Raw genomic sequence first — 15,924 nt, forward strand, 5'->3', positions numbered from 1 at the left:
TAGAAATCTTCATATCAATGATTGGCTGTGGCCTGTGGGCATAAAATTTTGCATTACAAGTATCATTAAAGTGTATGCGTGAATCTTTTGTGTTACTATATAGTGAATAAATGTGAAACAAATATAGGTGCATTAGGCAATACTTATCCAAGAGCACGTAAACTGGAAAAATACTTCTAGAGTTGATCCTTTACTTTGATATTGCTACTTCAATATTATATTTCATACATAATTAGCTTGTTGCATGCCAGTCTTTGTGTCATTATTCATTGCAAAACGATCGTTTATTAAAAATCATCATATAATAGTTTATGATTATAATTCTTGCATAACTAGTCTTGAACAAAATGACACCTAAAGTTTCTGTGGAAGAATTTTTGAGTCACGACTATCTGTCTATTTCCTAAGGTTACTAAACTTTAGGTGGAGGGTTCTTAATGCAGATCAGCCTATCAACCTTAGGACCGGTTTTACAGTCCTTACGTGTACTTTGATTTCTTTCAATTTCATACGGTGGAAAAATAGCACGGGCTAGTCAGTTTTCGGACTGGTCATTCAAAAATAGTGAGCGTTTACCAAGTCAATGAAAAATAATCACTATTTTGCTGCAACAGAGACCGGTCCAGCATAATATACTGAAGTTCGGTGCACTTGTGTACGAACTTCCAGCATATTATGCTGGAACTCCAACACACGGAAAGTTCCAGCATAATATACTGGAGATTCGAGCACTTGTGTATGAACTTCCAGCATATTATACTGGACCGATATACTTTGCTGGAACTCCAGTATATTATGCTGGAGTTCTAGTGTACTTATGCTGGAACTCCATCATATTATGCTGGAGTTCCAGCATACTTATCCTAGAACTCCAGTATAATATGGTGGAGTTCAAGTATACTTATGCTGGAACTCCAGCATAATATACTGGCGTATTTTCCGGGCTTTGAACAGTGTTTTCGCTCAGATTTATCTTTACATTAAAAGTGGCTAAATTTCGATTACTTTTGAAACTGGGCTATTTTTGAACGACCACTTGTAAATCTGGCTATTCCGTGTGTTGGAGTTCCAGCAAATATACTGGAAGTTCATACACAGGTGCACTGAACTGCAGTATATTATGCTGGACCGGTCTCTGTTGCAGCAAAATAGTGGCTATTATTTATTGACTTGGTAAACGCCGGCTCTTTTATGAATGACCAGTCCGAAAACAGGCTACACCGTGCTATTTTTACACTTTTTTATCCATATGGTAGGATTAGCGATGCTTAGTTAGTATAGCCTGTTTCTCTAAGATTCCATGCACTACACTGGACAGCGCCACTATCCATTGAATGATCGAATATACCTTGGATTTTTTGTCCTAATTAGAAGGATACACCTTTGGGACATTGCTCAGTTCTTGTTTAGGAAAATGGTTAAAATAAACCCTTTTTAGTTGAAAGAAATGGTTGAAATGGATTTCTGTGACCTACTTGGGTACCATCTTGGCCCTTCCCTCCTTGAGTATATCGAAAATTGTTTACGTCAAATCACATAATGTAGGTCAAACGATATATTGAGATTAACTACATTGATTTCAGGTAAACATCGCCGTAAATTATCTTTTAACCACCACTATAATAACGCCCCTACCCTTCCACCTCTTCCGAAAAGTCTGATTTTTAATACAATAGCATATAGCGGCTCGATGTTAATCACTCAACTGTAATTATTCCATGATCAGATCGCCGCTGAAACTCTTTCTTCCAGATTAGGTGATTTTTCAACGTTTTTTATTTTACATTTTGTAATAATAACAGAAACGGGATTTCGTTCGTTGTGAAACAGTGGACTTTGGAAATTTTGAACACTCGGAAGATCAATCTCACCTTGACAATCCAAATGAATTGCACTTGCACACCCGAGTGAGAGGAATACAGCATACTTGAAAAAACAGCAATTACCATATTACCTATTTAGCGAACAATTTCGCAATTTGCAGTAATGTTACAAACCACCCTCAGACGAACTCTACGTTTGCCGACAGTGCTGTTTGAAATACTCAACCAAATAGAGGAAACAAAACCGGAGCAGTAACGACCAACTCTCTGATAGCGCAAGGTTCTGATTCTTAAACGCATCTGACAAGCATTTAGTCCTGCTTTACAATTTTCCACTTTTGAACCATTACCATAGGAGGCACTCTTTCTCGAAATGTAAAACAAGGAAACTAAAACCCAGCTGATCCAACAAGTGAAGAGTATGATGCATTTTCATCACTGGTGAGTCCCTGTTCAACAAATTTGTGGGGTGTTCCAACATTTATTTTCGAAAGTGTCCCAACATCTAGGTTGCACGTCGTGCAGAACTCTAATCTCTTCTGTTTTGCTTCTGCAAAATCACCGTCCCAGCAAGTTTCGGAGATAATCTCAAGTGCTTTCTCTAGTTTGTCTTCTGGTACAAGAGTCCCATTTTGTTGGAGCACTAAATAAACTTGCTCAGCACTGGCTTTTCTTATCTGCAAAAATAGTTGAAAACAATTGTTGAGAAGACGTTCAGTTCATTGTGGCATGTTCTTAATTTATCTATTCACCAATCTTAAGTTTCACTATGCAGCTGCTTTGTGCTACCTTTGGAAATCGGTGGGTGAGGAAAGTTAGTAAATGACAGAATGCCTGGATATTGATGGGCTCTGATACTGATGAAATATATCCAAGTATCTCAATTCCAGCATACAGCTTATAGAAATCTTTTGATCCTTTCAACTCTATACTAAGAGCTTCTAAAACACCGGCACAAAATACTGCAGTCTGGGCCTGTTAAAAGATATGGGTGAGATAGAGAAAGAGAGAGAGATGAGTATAGGCACATCATCCGTACAGTCCCAAGCAAACAGCGATAAGCATAACTTGGTTTGTGCAGAATAAATGCAGTATACACCAGAGCAAATGGAAGATACCAGCTACATGAAATACTGGATATTTAAAATAAAAAGAAAACACCTAGTGGAAAGTAGACTAACCTCTATGTTTAAGAATACCTTTTTGCTGAATAGGATCTCAATTGTCTGAAACAAAACAAAAAAGGTAAACACATCAGTGTCAGATAACATGTTCCACATTGTTGCATAAGAGCTTCCAAATTGGTTTAGCATTATCCTGAGTTATTCCATCCATTGCCTTGAAGTTTTGGGTTGGAAGCTCATTTTATTTGACATGGTATTAGAACCAAAGCCATTCCTAATGTTGGGCCACAGATGTTTTGTTACTCTTCGCTCCAATCGTCCAGTCCTAGACATGCACGGTGGTGTTTGAATGCTGCATAGCTTAGACGTATATGTAGTACTTCTCATATGGCTCTTCTTGTGATTGAGTTAGGCCCAAGGTCCAGTTTCTTAACATGTTATTAGAGCCTAACTTTGGTAAGTTTGTTTTCTCAATTACCTTCTTACTATATATTCTCACTCTAAGTCCCTCTCTCTCTAAGCAAATCGAGCCATTAATTCTGCTCAAAGCCTGATTTTCAGCGTGTTGAACCTACCTCAGGTTTCAACCAATAAAAAGAAATGTCCAGGATACTGCATAGACAGACAAAAATGTAAATTCTCCAGATTTCTGCAAAATAAAATTTTATGATTACGTCTATAGCCTACTGCCTATGCCAAAAAAAGAAGAAGAAACAATTGCTTGCATAAATCATAACAAGAGAATTCTAGAAAGATGAACACATTGTGATCTACAATTTAAGGAAAGGGTCGACAATCATCTTTTGCAGTAATAAAACTTGAAATTGAATTTACCTTCAAAGTGGGTGCTATGACTCTGTCACAATTTTTGTACGTTTGAAGAACCCAAAGAATGTCATTAGAAAGATTGTACTCTCTAGAACCATTTACATTTTCATCTGTTGACTGAAGAAATTCAAGCAAAGCACTGACTGATGCCTTTGTCAATGAATCTTGCAAGCCACCGATGGAAATAACCAACCCCGATATCACATATTTGCTATAGCAACTGATACCAAGCAACTGAAGAAAACGAGGAAATGAGTAAGTAGGTACCTGCAGGATCACACAGAAAGGCTTCTTTGTCAGATAACAAAATTTATAGCAACCAAAACAGAAAGGCCAGCAAAGTTTGACCTACCCCCCATTTCAGATCTGCGTCGTCAGGAACAATCTGTTCTAGTCTCTCTCGATAAGGTATAAATGGTACAAAATTTGATTTATTATGCAAAATTCTTCGAAGAGCCTTTGCAGCTAACTCTCTTAATTTATCCATCCTCTCCACTGCTTGCTTAACAATGCCTCCAACTAAACAGGTTGCCACATCTTCATCAAAGAGAAATTTCATCTGGTTAGCACTATCTTTCTCATCAAATTGAGAAACAGATCCAAGTTCCATTTTCTCCGACTTGCTTGAGAAGCCCTTGAGTTCTCTCTTGCATAGAATGTATGTGCATCTCTCAAGGCCATCTATGGCAGCTTCACGAACCCAAGAACCAATGTCACCTCTGTTATCTACAGAGTAATCGTCCAAAGCTTTAAATAGAGTCTGCATAACCTCATTCTTAATAAAAACATACAGAGATCTGTATTCTTCTGCAGAGAATAGATGAGAATATTCTTCTGACTCGGTCAAAATTTCACACACTGATACAAGTGCTTTGGCAGAATTTACTCGTGCTTCAGCATCTCTGTCTTCAGGTTTAGCCTATACAGTATAAAGTGTTTAATCATTCAAGATAATGTGCAGCTTAGTTCCTCATCAGCAATAGACAAAACAGAAGAGGCACTTCTTTACCTCAATTTCACAAGCAGCACAAAGCTTCCGAAGTATTTCCTTCCATCCTTTAGCTAGAAACTTATATGGCAAAACACCAAGCGCAAGTGAAGATCCTCGTCTAGCAGCCACATTAGGATCAGTCAATTGCTCAAGGTATCTTGATGTAATGGTATTGATGCCTTTACTTTCCGAAGCCACAAGGTAAGCAGGAAAGAAGCTTTTCAAGGCTGCAACCGCAGCCCCCTACAAACACACTAGTGAATCAGGCAATTCACTCAAAGGAAGCTAATCAACAGGAAACTGACAAAGTCACAAGATTAACCTGTATCTGGGAATTAGGATGTCTCAAATTCTCATGGAGTGTATCAAGCAGACTCCGCTTTATTTTATCTGTCAATTGGACACAAGCTAAAGAAATGCACTCAATGAAACGGGAAACAGCAGAACGCATTATTTCTCCACCCTTTCCACGATATAGCCGTGCTTTCTCAATTGCTGGAACCACACCAGCAGCTTGATTCTGCAGATCTGTAACAAAAAGATCGAGAGAGATCACACAATTAGCTATACATGAAAAACACAGAAATAGACGGTGTCATAACCCTTGACCAGCTGATTTTCTCTTCAGCAATTTGAAAAGGACTCGTGGTAATTCAAAATTTTAAAAGACACCCATGTGGTGATTTTATATGTAAAACTATGAAAAAAGAGAACTGCATGTCTTAGAATGTGATCCCCCTTCCAAATTCATTGTCATCTTGGCTTTCCCGCAATAATCCACTTTTCTAAAAACTGAGCAAGAATACTTCCGTTGCTCTTTAATTATTGTGTGTCATTTCTGGGTATTACATAATACAGAAGTATACTGTGCCCCACATTTACACTTAATGAAGACAATAGCTCGCTTCTCTACAATCACACTTAACAAAAGTAGCTACCACCCCCCATAATATTCTTCTGATAACCCCAGAATATTCAATTGGGATATAGGAAAAATGGGTCGACAAAAAAAAACATTAATAGGGAGCAAACAGCTATGACAAGAAATTAGCCCCAAATAGTCCACTTTGAATTCATGATTTCATTTTGATGGTAGGCTAGACATACAAATTTTTGGCTACATTACACCTGTTATTCACTAAACTTTAATTGTGTCTGAGCTCAAATATGGATAATTTATACTCATAACGTGATTTCTGTTGTGTAGGTTGTGCTTCCGAGCTAAGGCGTATTTTTAGAGCTAAAATGAATATACTGGGACTTTGAAGTCTGAGTAGAAGTCCAAAGGTTAAGCTGGGATCGAATTCGGAGGTCAAAAACTGAGTATGCATAGAAAAAAGAAGAAAATAATAACAAAGAGATGAAATAGTGCTTAGCACCTTGTGCAATCCAAGGTGACTAATGAGACCTGCTAATGGAAAAATCATCTTGCAAGAGACAGAAGCTAAAGAAGACAAACACAAAGAATTAGAAAAGGAATGAGATAAGTGAGAGTTAGGCAAGAATCACAAAGAATTGAGCTTTGGATTTAAAATTGCAAAAGCAATAGCGTAAGGCAGCAGAAACAATACAGTGGTGCGACGCGGCAAGAGAAAACAGCAGTAGAGTGAAAATTTCCAAGTTTCTGGAAATCCCCACTAATGTGACGCACAGCGCGTCGCCCAGTGCGGCGCGCCTGTGCAATTTTTCGCCCAGTTAATCCTATTTCGGCTCAAAGAGGGTAACTTTGCCCGGATACACCGGAAACACATTTTTGAAGGGATTTGATTCTTGATATTGTGAAGTCATTTCTTATCTTGCTTAATCGAAAGAGGAGCTTGATATTGAATTTCTTTACATCTTATGCTCTAGTTTAAATTCGTGATTCAAATAGGTGATCGAAAGAGCCTCTTGAATTGTTAATCGAACTAGAAAATAGGGAAATCTTCGTGAGAAGTTACCCTCTAGACCATAACCATCATTTTATTCGTTGCAATTGTTTACCGTGCTTCAATTGGATTAATTATTGAAATTAACGTTTAATTGAAAGAGGAACATTAACTTCAAGTGTAATCTAATTATCTGATGAATTCGTGGGAATCAACAGTATTATACAGTGAACTAACTCAAGAATTGGATCCCGAGTCAATTATCTTGCACACGTCTAGTCAATTACCATTATTTCTCTCATTGATATTTCTTTGTTGCTCATCTGCTATCTTTTGTGATCAATTGTTAATTGATTAATGTTTAGTAGTTAATCGAAGTTGATAATCATTAAATCAAGTGTTAATTGAAGATTATTCGAACACTGTTTAAATCCAATCCCTGTGGAGACGATAATTAAACTATATTATCTTTGACTAGCGAGCAATAATTTTGTGTCGTGTTTTGCGCTCGTCACATTTCACAAAAGAACAGTGGGGAAAAAACATTTCCCCTACAAGTATGGACATATAACACCAAAAGTATGTGGAATATACGTGCAAAAATTAGCACACGTAGTAATTGTTTCTCTTTTTAAACTTAATTTACTTTCTAATGCAGTATAGTTCTAGACTTTCAATAATGATTTATGAGCAAATCTTGCTTTCCGGTAAAATGCAGAACTGTATAACTCATCAAGAGAGAACAAGGAAAGCTAAAATTCATGAATGAAGAGCTAAAGAAAAAAAATGCATTGAAGACCTAATTTTGAAACCAGTAAGAACCAGCTTGATCTTTGACCTCAGTCAAATACTAAGAGTTTGAAGTTGAAAAGGAGATACCAACCTGGGGAAAGAACATAGTCACACTCATGAAGAGCCAATATAACTTCCCCAATAGCTAAAGTTGCACCATGACGCATGCACAAATCAGAAGACAATGTGCAAGGCAATAATTTTCCCACAACAGTACTAGCAAAATGTCCAGGATCATACTTAGCAAGAGAAGAAAGGGCATTTGCAGCAAGCTCTCTCAAACTTTTGTCCTATATTCCAACAATAGGTAACAAATTAACAGAACCCACCAATAATATAACTAATAAGTGCAAGCAAATGAAGTAATTAATGCACAAACAAAGAAGTTAAGTACATTGGCCAGCTGGTACGATATTAGCAGGGGTCTGAGTTCTCAGATTTAGACTGCTATGGATGCATGTCTTAAGTTAAATTGGAGGAGGAAACTAGAGAAATTACAGAAAGAGGATGAATTACACATTTGTGCTAAACGACCCAGTAGTTTGCTTTAATTAAGGCAACACCTTAATTTTCCCAATCCAAAAGATCCTTAAAACAACCTTCTCTGTCAACTATCTTTTCTGAGCACTGTAATTTCGTTGACACGTCAGACATCCTTTTCTAAGGAATCCGGAGTGAAAAATTATGTTCTCAAACATAAAACAATTAAACCAGAAAATGATATTTGTACACAAATTCCCATCATAATTCTATTCATATTCCTTCTATCCTATTTCAGTTCCAAGCTGTGACCAAACTTGTAACAGTACTCTTTTTGCTAAGACCACTAATAGAAACATTGGTGAGGAAGCAGCTATATGCAACCATATCTTTGGTTAATTTGTATTATGCATCTTCCCATACCACACTCAAGCAAACCAATAAATATTTTACAAAAGAAGTGCTTTCTATGAGTTGAAGCAAGGAACCAAGCAAATATAAACATACCCAGTGGCAGATCTTGCTGTTCAGAAGCTCATCAACAAAAGGATAAAGATAGCCATCATATTGAGCAATGTAGACAGCAACATGAAGATAGGAGTTTATACGTGACGAAAGCGCAAAGAAATCAGCTGCATTCACTATATCGATACCATAAGGAAAATTTCCTTGTCGTCCAACATTCTCTTGAAAAGCAGCAGCTGCTGCTCTTCTACAATTAACCTGGGAAATAATACCAATGTTTCATCATTTCAATTGGAAGAAGAAGCACCTTGACCGGGTGTGTTTTTGGTACCTCACGGTCATAGCATGCCACAGTGAGAAGGTGTGGAGCAAGCTGTTCAAGTACGCTTTTCATATCTGCATGGTAATATGCACGGCCAAATGCCCAACAAACGTAAGCAGCAGCATCACGTACATGAGATCCAATGCTATGTGGACCCCTTCGAATGTCATAATGTAATGCCTGCCAAAACAAACTTTCCCTCGTTATTAAGGGGACACAATCCAGCTTCAACGAGCCAAGAGTTTAGTGAGTGGATAATCCGAGACAAGTGCAATCCATTATCCTGAACCAGGTAGTCTGGATTGGATATGTTTCAGTAACTCATTCAAACCAAACCAAGAATATATCGTTACCCGTGCATACTCATTGGTAAACATCAAAAGAGCATGATTTGTGTTCTGGAAGCTAGGATTGGATGATAATATAGAAAATCTAAAAGACGTGTGATTTGAAGGCGAAAAGTGTATGTGCATAAGTACGCAACTCGAGACACAGAAAAACACATGCAAGTACAATAATGACATCTAAAAAAAATAAGTTAAATTGGATCCATAAGCACACAGCAGTCAGCACATATGAGTCCTATGGGAATCTGTGGTTCTGGTTGCCTACAGTTTTCAGCCACCAAACTCTTCATGGGTAAACAAAGGCCCTTTCCTCTCTCTCGTGTATGAAAGTAGGCAGCAGGTCTTATCTGTTGTATTTCTGCAAGAAGAAAGAATGTCTGCTTTTTAAATCCCAGCAGCGGGAAAACCCCAATCGGTCTGCCTAGGCATTGGTAGATGGTTACCCGGTAGTCGTGGTGGTGGGAGGTAGCAGCCTAGCAGGTATTCGGTGGACGTGGAGTAGTCGAGGTGCATGCAAGCTGTACTGGACCCCCACCTTTTTAATAAAAAAATGTTTTCTGCAACAGAAGTTGAAGCAACAAATATGATAAGGGATTCTTGGTATAGTGTTTTCCTTGAATACTAAAGTGTGTTACTACAGAATCCCGAGCGACCTATAGAGTTGCCAGAGAGAACTAGAGCAGCAATCCAGCAAAATGGAGTGGAGCAAGTCGACTATGAGTTGCCTGCTTTCTTAACCAATAAGTTTTACTTGAAGGCACGGAAAGAGGGAGAAAGATTGAAAACGACGAAGCAAGCTGCGTATCACTAGCAACTTCATACTTTTTGGAGAAAATAAATAGCTCATTACAAAGTTCTACATATATGGAGTTAAGGAGAGATCAAAAGTACTAAGAATAAAAGTAGGACGTTCAGTAAAGATAACCTTTATAACAACAGGCACAACTTTGTGAAAACTAACAGGTAACAGCAATCCTCTACGTGCCAATTCAGCCAGCGCCAAACAACCACCATGCCATGAACCATCTCCCTGCAACAGTAGAATACATAATTATGATCCAATCCGAACGAACAAAAAAGAAACATGAAGTGCAAGAGGAACTATTAGCATCGCCGGATGTATCTCCTTAATCAATATTCTGTATGCGGATATAGTGGCTATCTCATAAGATAATAGAAGATCAACTGTCAAGAAACAACTGGGCAACACACCTCGCTAGGCGAAAAGAGCTCCAGAACAGATGAAAGGACTTCATCTGAAAGCAAGTAAGTTAACCGTGAAGTAACACGGCCAATACCTTTTGCAGCAGACCAACGCACAACGGTGTCCTGTAGTACCATTATAAGATCTCTAAGATGAGAAAGTTGCAATGAAAATAATAAATAGTGAAAATGTGTTAAATAAAAGGACGTCCTGCAGCAGTAATATGTTGAAAAAGGAATCAAATTTTGCTTGCATGAGGATACATATACCTGTTTTTAAAATAGTAACTACAGATGAATGCAAAATGAGATCGATTGGCCTGAAAAGAGGTAAATATATGTTCCAGTGTCTGTTCCACAATGTGAGTGACACTAAAAGCTCCTAAAAGTAGGGGTGTGCATTCGATTTATCGATTCGATTTTGATCCTTATCAATAATTACTTATCGATTATCGATTTGTACATATGCTTATCGTTAACGTTTCAATAAGATTTCGATTTTTTCGATTTCGATTTATCGATTTTTGGGGCTTATCGATTCGGTTATCGATTACACCAATAAGTGCGGGATTCCACGGAAAGTATATCGCTATAAACACGCCTAACTTATATGGACCAAAAGAAGCTAAAATAAGACGAACACCGTTTATAACATAAAAATTGTGTCAACAAGCACATGCAACGAAACTAAAGTAAGGGATCAAATGTATGTCACCAACACTCCAACGGTATAAAAAAAAAATACATCATCACGGCTAATTCTATTTTTCATTAATTTGAACTTCATTCCCTTGAGCTTTAAGTATGATCATTCCTTAAAATGTGGTAGATGAAATTATAGGGTTAGGGACTTAGGGTAAAGGAAAGGATATTATAGAATAAGGGTAAAAAATAATAATAATAATAATAATAATTAAAAAAAATTAGAAAAAAAAACTAAATTTTTTTAGTATTTCTTATCGGTTTATCGATAAACCGATAAACCGAAGAGGACAAAATCGAAATCGAAATCGATAACTCGATAAGGAAAATTTCGAAATCGAATTCGAAATCGAAAAATCGATAAACCGATATCGATAAACCTATAACAAATAATCGATTTGATTTATCGATAAATCGATTCGAATGCACACCCCTACCTAAAAGACATAAGCAACTGACACTTTTGACAAGCCGAAACCCCCCTCCCTTCACACACCGAGACACAACCTTAGCATCAAGATATCAAGTTTTCAAATGCAACAGCTCAAAAATAGAGAGAAGAACTTACGTGAATATTCAACTTACACTTATCAAACTTCAACGAAAGAATCGTGGACTTCATACTCAATGAGGAGGAAGTGAAGGAGGATTTACTTTTTAAGAAAAGACATCCCAGGAAAACTGCTATCAACTTGAATTTGTAAAAGGTAAAGATTTACGAGGACAGCCAGATCAGTACATAATGGAAGCTCACCCTTTAGACATACCGTGTCACGCAATCCTGACAGCAGTAATTCAATAATCTCTTCTACTATATCAGGGACATCTATATCTTCTTCTTCCTGACAATTTGAGTCTTGATAGAAGTATGAAGGATCATTGTTTCTAGCGTCATTGAATTGGTCCTTTTTGATTCCATTGGCAGTAATATTCCCTCCAAGTGTGCTGGTTCTTCCCTACATGAAAAAAGCAAGTAATATCACCAACTATTTCTTTCCACATTCCATGGCAAGTAGATCAGTACAGAAGTATTTCCAGTGGAATACCAAAATGTGCAAGAATGAGAAACAAAGACGAATATCCAGCTATCGAATAGAGAGAAGGATGTCACGTCCTTAGTAATTAACTAAGTACACGTGTGGCACTTGACAACTCGCTCACGATCTTGCACATCTTGCTCACGTTCTTGCTATGCCAAGTCAGCCTTACTACACTCAAGATCGCTAAGGGAATGCTAGAAAGAACACAAGAGAATTGCTAAGGAAGCTTTGTATTAAAGAGAACTTGAATTGTTTGCTTGATGAATTACAAATGAATGGCCCCCCTTTATATACTAGTCTCCTAGGGGCTAGTGTGTAAATATTAATTATTACACAAGTCCTTAATATTTACAAGATAAGGGCTTTCTCTAGAATTCACTACAAGCCTAGAAGATTCCAAAGACTTTCCTAGCAAATCCATAAGGATCTAGGTTCTTCCTAAGGAAATGTCCATACTTCTCTAGAATCTTCTCACAAATGCTAGCCTTCCTCTTATGTAAGCTTCCAAATGGCATTAATATATGCCAAATGGCGCCTATGTGGCATGATGACGTGGCTGGTCATCACAAGGAGCTGAGAAATAGGTCTTAACTTTGGTAGACATCAGACCACTGTATTCTTTTTCTTTTTTTTGTGTGTCAAATGAAAGAGAAATGTTGACAAGGATATAGAAGATCAAGAAAGGAGGACAATGTTCAAAATCAAATAAAGATCAGCAGGGAAACATAAAGAAAAAAGGACGCTCCTGACGGATAACTACAAAGACCCTAATCTCCTTATTCCCTATAAATCATCAGCATTTTTCTATTAGAAAGTAGGACAACTTGTTCCCAATGATGATCCTGAACGCAGTTGCTATTTAAATGCACAAAAAAATATTCAAGCAGAGCAACCATCAATTTATAACTTGAAAGAAACACTCAAGCTACATATTTTGCATGATTAGCTATCTAACCACATATCGCCATGCTGGATAACGTGGAGGGAGACAGATCATCCCAATCCTTTGAGTTAGCTTCACAAGGTACTTGCGAAGTAAAGGACTCCGAGATGCAGTGTTGGACTTTAGCAGCGCTGATGTGTCATTCCAAACACCAGGAACCACACTGAGCAGCATTTTAGGGCTTCCATTCTGCACTTAGAGGAAACAATACTGTGCATAAAAAATTAAAAATACTCATATTGAACAAGACTGCAAGATTACCAAATATAACGGGTTACATAACATGTTGAACAATTGTACCACTCCATAGTGAGTACAGCCAAAATGATCCATTATTAAAGATGTTAGACTGCATCTGATGATTGCTCTGTCTTTTCCATTCAACAAAAGGTCTCTAATCATGACACCAGAAGATATATCTGAAAGTTACTGAAACTTAAACCAGGCATTTACTTGATAAAATCCAAATTGAATGTTCCAACCCTGTCCATTTCTTTAAAAAACTGACTGTCAATACACTCTCTGTCTCGGAAAATTCTCAAAAGAAATTTCTCCTGGAAGAGCACCTATAAGGATTTCATGGTCTGAAGGGCAAGGCATGAAAGATGAATGCAGTTTATTCGAATTTGACCATCAGAGGAATGTATACGTTCTAAAGTAGGAACGTATACTTGCAAATTTCTAGCAATCATACATAAAAAACAAAGTATTTCAAAAGAGGACACAAAGAACAAAAGGCGAACCTTGAAAATAGCAGATAGTGCTTCAACTGCACCCAATAACTGGAAATGATTGACAACATCATTTGAAAGACACGTCATAACTTCATGTGTCCAATCCACAAAGCTGAAAACAAAATTGCAGGAAACCAAATATGAATATGGCTAAAGAACTTTGAAACACTTAAATAATTCCCTAAGGAGGTCATCAAGGGCTTTGGTTGAATGGTAAGAATATAGCAAGGAATGTGTGGATTGGGCGCACATCTCAAGTTGAACCCTGACACTGACACGAAGGCTGATATTTAAGGGGGATCAGGACAGGCAGGCTCATACTTCCCCGAGTTTCAGGCCTTTGGGCCAGCTATGAGATAACTCACAGGGGAACTCTCGGTTATTAAGAAAATTCCATAAGGAGGCACAAAAAAATCAACATCCTTACTTTTCTCCGATCTTCAATCTTAAAAGATTTTTATTCTTGTGTTGTTCAAAGAAATAATATTCATGTTCAATATAGAGAAAAATGAAACAGAATGCTTAGCAGGCACCTATGACAATTTGCATTCATAAGGACATGCATTTCATTTGCTGATCAGGCATAGGCCATAGCAGTGAACTGCATGTGTCACGTAACAAGCAAAGTGAAATGCAGTAAATGCTACTCTAGCACGTGTCTCTTCGTTTGCATTAACCAACATAACTGTGCATGCACGAGAATGACCAGAGCATTCATCTACTTTTATGTTTTCTTTTTTCCTTTGTTCGTGTGTGTGTGTGTGTTGGGGGGGGGGGGGGGGGTTAATTTAATATACTTGGCTTCAAATCATCGTGTTATAAATGGAAAAGATTTGGCAGTCGGACCTGGTAAAAGCCTTTGTCATATCGGGGCGTGTTAGAAGCCTTGAAAGCAGCAATCCAGCCATGGTTCGCATAGGACCTGCACTTGAAAGGTAGTCTTTAGAGAATTCTAAGATTCTTAGTACAAGTGGAGGTGGCTCATCACTTCCAGTGTAGTTATTATCTGCAACACTAGTATCCACAGAAGATATATCAAACGGGATCAATACAAGAATATAAAGCCATAATAGCATCACGCATTTAGCCTCCATCTCTCCAGTACTTTCTTGTCTTAATGATGTTACAGCTTGTGTATTATGGCATTTCTCCAGGAGAGATACTGCAAGCTCCAGGTGAGAGACCTGATGAGGGAAGAACTTGACAACACCCTTGTAGCCACAAACCGTCACCAGAGAATAGATAATAATACATATAGGCTTGATTACTTCAAGAATTTCTTCCGGGGCAGCACCCAGTTCGACAGCTTTTGAACGGACAATGGACATGAGAGGTGAAACCATACTCTCGAGGTAAGGCTCAAGTAATTGACCTTGCTCCTGATATTTGTCCATCTGCAAATCATATATGTTTAATAGTCAAACAAAGAATTAATGTATTACCCAAAGAAAAAAAGATGGAGTAACTATTGTTAAACTTCCACTAGTTATAAGGAATTGATGTTTTTAAAGCAAAATTCAAGTACACTATTAAGGTTTTTGGGCTTTGGCATCATCAGAAATTTACTCACCAAAGTTATATTTTACTGGTATATTCAATTACAAATATAGCATTGAGCTAATAGTTATGCAGAGGAAAGACATGAGAGAGAGAGAGAGAGAGAGAGAGAGAGAGAGAGAGAGAGAGAGAGAGAGAGAGAGAGAGAGAGAGAGAGTACGATAGATCGGATCTTGTGCACAGAAGAGATGTCGGAGACACGGCCATTGGAAATAATATCGTCGAGGAGTGATTTGACAAGCTTCCATTCCTGAAGGAAATATCTCTGCACAACGCTCTCTTTAGAATCGTGTTCATCGTCTAATTCAACTTTGCTTACTGCCTCCATTTTCAAATTTTCCTCCATCTTTGAGCCTTTCTTCTACTTCCCTAACCCAACAGAGACGCTGATTAATTTGATTTGATTTTGCCTCTGGTATTTGGTATTTGCCGGACTGAGAGATTACTTCATCTGTTTGAAAGCAATTATTAGCGTCGGAGTAAGCTGATGGGTCAAACTTCTTAGACGGCCCAAATTGAATTGCTGTCCAGCCCATAATTTTGGCTCTAAAATTTTAGGGTGAAATTCAAAAAGGGAAATTTTCGCTCCTATACCATATAGGAAACTATATTACCAAATATATTCATAGTTTGCATATTACCCTTCATGCTAATTGTATTTCTACAAAATATAGACCATGCATTAAATAAGGAATCATTGTAGCT

At 37.7% G+C, this 15,924-nt stretch overlaps 1 protein-coding gene across 1 annotated transcript; it reads right to left on the reverse strand.

Annotated features, from left to right (window-relative positions):
• LOC109237356 (tubulin-folding cofactor D) lies at nt 1,868-15,665 on the reverse strand. The gene is made up of 17 exons (XM_019403688.1): nt 15,380-15,665; nt 14,509-15,056; nt 13,672-13,774; nt 12,941-13,117; nt 11,713-11,901; nt 10,253-10,369; nt 9,966-10,070; nt 8,703-8,873; nt 8,414-8,629; nt 7,518-7,716; nt 5,089-5,294; nt 4,785-5,009; nt 4,128-4,694; nt 3,782-4,042; nt 3,005-3,049; nt 2,613-2,798; nt 1,868-2,500 (listed from the first exon to the last, which is right to left on the reverse strand). Exons 1-17 carry the CDS (start codon nt 15,563-15,565, stop codon nt 2,213-2,215), a joined length of 3,789 nt encoding a protein of 1,262 aa, XP_019259233.1. The 5' UTR covers nt 15,566-15,665; the 3' UTR covers nt 1,868-2,212.

The sequence above is a fragment of the Nicotiana attenuata genome, chromosome 1, assembly GCF_001879085.1.
Source record: "Nicotiana attenuata strain UT chromosome 1, NIATTr2, whole genome shotgun sequence".
NCBI classification, from domain to species: domain Eukaryota; kingdom Viridiplantae; phylum Streptophyta; class Magnoliopsida; order Solanales; family Solanaceae; genus Nicotiana; species Nicotiana attenuata.